The sequence below is a fragment of the Nanorana parkeri genome, unplaced genomic scaffold, assembly GCF_000935625.1.
Source record: "Nanorana parkeri isolate BGI_ZX_2015 unplaced genomic scaffold, ASM93562v1 scaffold175, whole genome shotgun sequence".
Lineage (NCBI taxonomy): Eukaryota > Metazoa > Chordata > Amphibia > Anura > Dicroglossidae > Nanorana > Nanorana parkeri.
The window spans coordinates 1,557,305-1,565,367 of NW_017306443.1; the positions used below are offsets into that span (position 1 = coordinate 1,557,305).

At 41.6% G+C, this 8,063-nt stretch overlaps 1 protein-coding gene across 1 annotated transcript in view; it reads right to left on the bottom strand.

The window, feature by feature from the left end:
- Window positions 1-8,063, bottom strand: part of EIF1AX (eukaryotic translation initiation factor 1A, X-linked) — an 18,756-nt gene that overhangs the window by 2,188 nt on the left and 8,505 nt on the right. Inside the window, exons 2-4 of the mRNA XM_018554841.1 lie at window positions 4,912-4,995; window positions 3,455-3,558; window positions 1,848-1,898 (exon numbers count right to left, since the gene is read on the bottom strand). Coding sequence (XP_018410343.1) covers window positions 1,848-1,898; window positions 3,455-3,558; window positions 4,912-4,995 — 239 coding nt within the window. The remainder of the gene's footprint in view (window positions 1-1,847; window positions 1,899-3,454; window positions 3,559-4,911; window positions 4,996-8,063) is intronic.

Here is an 8,063-nt window from a genome sequence, read left to right on the forward strand (position 1 = left end):
TGCGCAAACCGAGGGCTTTCCCCCCCCCCCCCACCCCCATATGGCGTCTGGCATTTGATAGCTAAACCAGCAAGGATTGCATACTGTGATTGCCCCCCTCATTAGCGATTGAGAGTCTATCATGTTTCGGTCAGCGAGGGAGCAACATCCATTAAAAGGCAGTTGCACATTGATGAATCTGCTACTATCAGGAAGTTGGCAGTAGCAGAACTGCCAGAGTGACATGGTCCTTAATCTAACAGGTATTTAAGTGCACATACATTTATGGTTTAAGTGTGCAGAAGATGCTATATGGAGGCACACAACGTTTATATTAGTTCTAGAGTAAAAAAACAAGCGGTGTTTAGTTCAGAAGATCATTGGCCGTATGTGACCAGTGTGAAGGGAACAGGTGAGTGGGACTCGTGCATAACCAGAAGAAATCTTGGTATAGCTGCCAAAAGCCTGTTCACAGTTGTGCATTCTCGTGCACTACATCTTCCTGGAAGAGAACTTTAAACTATTTAAAGCATACGAAAATAAAAATGTGCTTAAGCACCCTCGGGGGTTACATGGGGGTTGCCACTGCCAACTCTTCTAAAGATTCTAGGCGTCTGGCTAGAAACATTGACTGAGTTCAGTAAGGTTGGAGTCAAATAACTGGAACAAGTATGCATATCTGTAAAAGAAAGGACAGATATCCATTGGCATGCTCGTTTCAAAGTAAGGGACACAAATTATTGAAGAGGGTAAACAGGAAAGCCAGGACACATTTGCAGAAGGAGAAGCAATAGCACCTCAAAGTCTCTCTCTCAGGAAAGGAAGCCTTTACAAGGAAACCAGTACTTAATTCAGGGCACTGTTACAGACCTCCCCTGAACATGCTAGTTTTCTGGCAGCATTAATACGTTGAATAGCTTATATTTTATTCCAAGTGAATGACCTATTACAACCCCACAAAAAAAAAAAAGAAATGTATCAAAGCCCCACTCTGGGCAGTTACATTTACCCATGCAGTGGGGTTCCAACTGCACTGCAGGCTCTAAATGCTCATTTGAGAAGGGGAGAAAGGAATACTTGCCTTATTCCTCCTTCCTTAAGTAGCCAGTGCTCCCCTCCACTCGATGCTCCCAAAATGGAGGGCCCTCGCCATCCTCCCGTACAATGCTGGATTGCTGCTCCTGCATTGTATGTGATAACGGCAGAGAGCTGTGAACGGCTTGGCAGCAATGTGAAGCGGCTTTGGTGGATTGGTTGCAAGGAAAGAATGAAGCCTACAGGAGCGAGGAATAAGGTATTTGTACTTATTTGATTAACAGCAGCCCAGAGTGGGATTTTGCAGTGCATCTAAACCCAAGATGAACACCATATCACAGTTTAACAATTTTTATATGTAGCGGCTGCATTTGTTTTGTTTTAATTCACCCCCCCTGGCTGGTACGCCTTTATTTTGACCTGGTTTTCCAGCCAGTAACACTTCATGTCTAAGGGTGTCAACCCTGTAGTGCATCTACGGAGGGAGCAGCTGTGTCACCCTAGGACAAGGTGTTTTAGGACTACAGCACACCTCTCATCTCCATAACACTGGGGGAGACATTTTGTAGTCCAGAGAGCACCGCCAACTATAATTTACTGATAAGTCAGCCCACAGAACAGCAAGTTATCAGCTCACAAGATTTCTGGCAAGGATTAACAGATTATTTTTTCCCAAATGATCAAACATAACATTTTAATGGTATATTTAACAGACCAACAGAGAAAAAAAGAGTGCATGGTTGGGGTTTACAAAGATTAACAATATTACAATATACGAAAACATCAGTTAATACGTTCTTTTTATTGCGCAAAGGGCTTGATAAAGTACCTACTTGATAGTCTCGTAAGCCGACCAGTATAATGTCTGATGTGTTAATCCACACCTAATGCAAGGAGAAAATGTATTTCTTTTATTTTAAATCAAAACGCATTCTTATAGTACAAATTCTTTAATAAAGTCTCCATAGAGCAAGGGTTGGCAAACTCCGGCCCTCCAGCTGTTGTGGAACTACAAATCCCATGAGGCATTGCAAATTTCTCACAGCCATGATTCCCAGACAGATGCCTGATGGAATTTGTAGTTCCACCACAGCTGGAGGGCCAAGGGTTAAAACAACTTTATTGGAGCAAAAAGAGCAATGTGCTGGTTTTAAAATTCTCATTTACGATAGGTAGCAGGAGATCTCATATTAGAGGTTTAGCAATAATTTTAGCAGCATGTTGATATCATGCCAAGGAGACAAAGAAATAAAAGTTTGTGTCAATTACAGTCAATTTTCAAATCAAAATGCACAATTTTATATTAATTCACAATATTAAGGGCTAGTTTGCACCAGCCCCAGAGTGTTCCTGCACGCTTCGGTGCCGGAAAGTACTGGATTGCATCCCGGCTGACTCATTGTGTTCTGGGGCAGGTGGGGGCATGGTGGTGCATTGAATTCAAGCCTTCCATGTCAGATGATCATACACCTTGCAAGATGCCTCTGTACCTCAGAACCTAGGCTTCAACTGCAACCACTTGTCCCACGACAGAAAATTGCGTAAAGGGCAATTTGGGTCATAAAATCTTGCATTACTATGGAAAAAAAAAAAAAACAGTCCACCAAGGAGGGCCTGGTAACACGTGAAGGTGGTGACTCAGCAGAAGGAACAGACTATCAGAGAATAGGATTTCAGAGTACAGGCGTTGGGATTGTCAGAAAATGCACTAAGCTGCTCCAAAACCATTGGTAGAACGTGAACTGGGGGCACCAGGTACAGAATCCGACATGCTGTGGCCACATTGCCTTACTGCGATGTATAGGATCAGACTAAGAGGCAAGGCCTCGGGTATTCATGAAGCCTAGACAGCTCATGGCAGGTGAGGCTCTGGTGGCCAGAGGTGACCAAAGTCCCTATAGGCAGGCAGCAGGTATGGAATAATCAAGCCTACATAGAGTAATCAGACATTCCCATAAGTGGAGAGGGCTAGAATATGCAGAGGAAGGGGGCTGAGCTGTGGAACAGACTAGAGAATTTCTTTTTTTTTACGTGTTCACAGGCACATTGAAAAAGTGAATAACAACGAATTTATGGAAAAAGGAAGTGCAAGTAACCTTTAAAAAGATACATTAACAATCTCTGCGGTTTTACCTGCATTTTAAGCTGGTAACAGGGTCCCTTTAAAAGTCACCCCATCTGTGCCCATAGCACTGCCACTATACAAGTACATAACCTCGGGCCCTCCTAGTGTTTTGAAAACCACAGGTCAAAGATGACTGTTTTTTATGTACTGCGCTGATAATATAAATGTGTCCTTTATGTGACACAGCTGCCTATAAAACTAAGCACTGTCTTGACAGATACACAGGGGTTGTTAGGTTGCTGGCAGATAATCAATTTAACAATTTGGGGTGAACAAGCTCATGAATAATCATGCGTTATATGAAACGTCACCTACCTTTTTTCTCAGTTTCCCTCTAATGTGACATAGTCTCTTCACTCCATCAAAACACATAGCTTCCAGTCTACCATTTCCCAACATCTTGATTACCTGAGCATATTCTAGGAAGACATTTCAGGTAAAGCACTTAATTACAAACATTTTGCATAAAACAGGCACTAAAAGATCTATATTGATACAGAACATGCATTTTAAAGACATATCACAGTAACTATATTCAAATTAGCATTATAAAGTATGCAAATTATTTTGTCTAACAGATAAGTTATGAATTTTGCTCATTGTTGCTAATGCAGGAAAGATCCTTTAAGGCCTATTCCCAGCTACATTCTAGATTAGGAAATAGGCAAGAATGATGGATTCTGGACTGCGCTCTTGCATCTTTCCATTTAAGTCAACTGAAATGGGGTCCTTCAAAGATGGAGAGCAACACATCTGAAATGCAAGTCAATGTTACAAACGTTATAGCATGCATTATGGTGTGAATGAGCAGTAAAGCAAGTTATTTAAAATACACAATAAAAGATCAGTTTTATAACAGCATAGTACTGCCAATGTAGGCTAACTTCTCCTTTACAATATACTATGCAGTGAAGGGATCCAATTACTTTTAAAAACACTGCAGTTTAGAAGACTGGTCCTTAATTTAAATGCCAAACTCATAGGTCAAGCTCGGCTTCCCCATAGCCTGGTTGAATAACTAGCATTGGAAACATTCCAACTCACCATGCCTAGGATGCACCGTGAGTTAGGCGTTCCCAGCATTACAGGAACAAGTGCTCTTCCTCCCTATTGCAGCAGCACTGAGCTCAAGTGCTGAAGGGACAAGGGAAGGGAGATAGTATTGTGCATGTGTGGGTCTTGTGATGCCAGGGGCATGCCTAACGTACCCGCAGCTCTCAGTGGTATCTCTTTTGGACTGCCACGTCACTACAGGATATTGTAGTAACAAAGGGGTTGGCAAGAGGAACCAATGATAAAATACGAGACAAAAGAACAGACTTTTAGCTGGCAATTCTTTGTTCAGAGCAGCATCAAGCAGAGTAGGTGGCAAGATATTTAGGTATTTACATACTTCATCACAGGAGCAATATGAGAACTTAAGAAAAATTGCTGACATTGTCACTTAAATGTAATTATAATAAAGAACCATTTGAAATTGCCTCTGATCCTCTGCTAGAGGTTCTTGTATATCCATAAACTTCAGTTCCATAAGTTGGGGGAACAAACATCCATGAAATGAAACCTTTGCTTGCTGCAATAGCCAACTAACACGTGTTTATATTAGAGTGATAAAATCAGCATTTCAAACCATTAAAAATTCCGAAGTACGCCTGTTGTGATCTAAAAGGTATTTCTTGACAGCAGCAAGTTTCAGACTTTAGGCAAAGAACACTGTAGAGAACAGGTATTAGGCACTAGTTCATTTAAAAAAGATACCAAATGGTCTTTACCTTGTCCATCTTCTTTGAACACCAGTTCTCTCTTTTCAGATTCATTTTCATTCTTACCACGCCTTCTGTTTTTACCTCCCTTACCTGCAAGGAAAGACATCCATAAATATAACATAATCAGTGTACATCAATCATATACAGTCTGTTCAGCTCCCAGCACTTATACAAGATAAACTCTTAGGCCTCATCCACACTATCGCGCATATACGTGCGTATTGTACCATATGCAAATAAATGGCTCCATACACATAGCCGCGTATGGAGCCGTATATTTGCGCAGCGTAAAAATGCGCAAAAACAGAATGGAACCGAGATGCGTCCAGGCAGCGTATTTCACATGCATACGCATGTTTGCACGTACAGTTAATTAAAATTTCCATTAGGAATGATGTATTCTGGGAATGCGAATAGTGCACGCATATACGCACATATATACGCGCATAGACGCTCGTATATACGCAATATACAATTTTGCTTGAGTTGTGTGTGAATGAGGCCTTAAAAAGGTCCAACACCATCTTTTTTCCTTTATTGAACTAGGTTTTTTATGTCACAAAAGGTTTATTTAGAAAAGAGAAAACTATAACAAACCATACAGAACAGGATCATACAATAGAAGAAGCATAGGGAGTGCAAAGGAATGACTGTTTAAAATCACATCAAAATAACAGCAATAAAAGCATGAACCAAGATCCATGGGAAGAGAGAGTGGAAGTGATACGGATCCAAGAACAAAAGTAAAGGTTCGATCTAACCCCCTAGAGGGGGTCCATGGTAAGGTAAATAAAACCAAGGTTACATAATATATAGAATAAGGACTAAAAAGCAACAACTGACAAGTGAAAGGAGAAAGAAAGGAAAAAGGAATAAGCAATATCCCCAGCAGCCTATTTTTAACTGCTGCATAGCTCAAGTTTGGAGTCTTCCATGACCTTACTATGGTTAGTTTAGTAGGCATAAAAATGTGTTGAACAAGCTTCCGTTCAGTAAGTAACAAGGAGTCCATGGGCTCAGTAATGCCTCATGGGGGCAAAGGGGTGTAAAGAAGAGTCCCTAAGAGGTTGTACACATACACCAAATGTCTAGTGGCGACGGGAAAAGACCACCATAGTGCCCAGAGGGGCAACCTCAGAAGCAAGTGGAAGTATAAATAGGTAGGAAACTTGCTTATCTCACCGGAGTATCATCTGTATAAAACGTGGAGTTTCCAATAGAAAAACATTTTGTGAACACTTCGAGGTAGCCTGCCAAATATCTTGCAATACCTCGGGAGCAGTCAGGTTTTAGTCCATGTATGTCCCCATTGACAAGATTTCCACCTGATGACAGCAATTCCATAGACTGAGGTTGAGGGAGGATCTCCAAAACCAGTAGACAAAGCAATCAACTATATCCAGTGGCTAAGTGCGTGTCTAAAATAAACACAGATTCACTGGACAAAAAAACCGGTGACAAATGAGGTCCTAAATTGTCCATAAAATAAGATGGTGGTGAATGCAATGCCAAGAGAAAAAAAAAATATGTATTAGCTGGCTGTATACTATTGACATACATGCTCAGGTCACCTAAGCATACATGTTTAGCTGAACTGAATGTATAAAAAAAAAAAGAAAAAAAGGAGCAGTAAGCTCCTGGGAACACTCGTCTTGAAAAAAAAAGAGTGATCAGAAAGACAATTTTGTTTCGCACTGCAAATGAGAAAACAAAAAGAACAAAACAAGTTAAACATTAGTTTGAGACGAGGATCCAGAAAGACATTCTGGAAACAATGTACTGACTAGTAAATCAACCCTAAAGATTTTTCAATGAAAGTAGTAGAGGCTATGTGCTTTGGAAAGTAAACGTTCACTTAGTTTAGTAAATAAGGTGAACGCTCAGAAACAGAGGTAGATCTGTGGTAGGCACGACCATAGACATAATGATGCCGAAGTATGCTCTGCTCTAGACAACAGGCAATAGCTGCCTCAGCGGTGGCACCAAACAATTCTGACACGTTACCTTTGGGAAAATACTGCCTTGAAAGATTTCCACAAGTGGTGGACCACTTGATTTAAAACCGTTATCTCTTCTGGTAACCAAAGAGACCAATATCTACTATCTTCAGTTAAATAACTGCACTGGATCAAAACTGCGTCCAATGTATTCCAATGGTATTTTTTGCTCCAGTTCACATCGCAGCGTGCAGTTCCAGAGCAGGTCCAGCGCAGGTGAAAAAACTGAAGCAGGTCCTATTTTACCTGCTCTGGATCTACAAACGCATCAAAAATGCATGCAAATGCCTGGAACGCACTGAAAGCCCATTTTAAACGTAAAAAATAAATAATTTTTTAGCCAAAAACGCATCTAAAAGACTAGCGTGCGTGTGCAGAAACCTGACCGGATCTGCTCTGCATTTGGTGTGAACAAGGCTTTAAAGAACTCCAGGAAGTTGACATTTCTGGATGTAATTTTTACCCCAGTTCATGATCATCTTCTCTCTCCCAACACCTTCTGTCCTTAAAAGGGGAACTATGGGGTGGGTGAATTACAGTCATCCATAATTAGAGCTGATGTGTGAAACTGAAGCTGTCACACGTAGGCGCTATTGATCAGGAACTGAGCGGTAACATACCGCCAATCGCTCAGTTCATGATCATCTCCCTGCAGGGATTCCCCCTCCCAGTATCTAGCACTGACTGGAGGAACGGACAGGCACAGCTGGCTCTCTCTAGAGAAGCAGAGCCAGTTGTCAAAACAGCAGGGTGGATCCTGACATTAGCAGCTCTGCGCTGTCAGCATATAACGGGCAGTAGCCCGCTATATGCTGAGTTTTGGTTCACAGGTGGACATTAGTAAATATCCTCCTGTGACGCTAAAGAGAACTATGGCAAAAAAAAGTTTGACCCATAGATCTTAATCAGCTAATGTTATGCCTCCTCACCCAAATCTATTATCTGCTGCTTCTCTCTCTCTGGGGAAATGACTCATGCTTTGGTCCCTATCTTTCTTCGTCAACCAGCTCCTTCTATCCTCTAGCTCCCAATGCTCCATATTCCACTGTTTGTCATCTCTCTCTGCCACCATCATCTGCCATAATAAGCTACCACTCTTCAGCCTGCCTCTGTCCCCCCCCCCCCTGCACCACCATTTTCCCTCCCGCCCTATCTAATCCC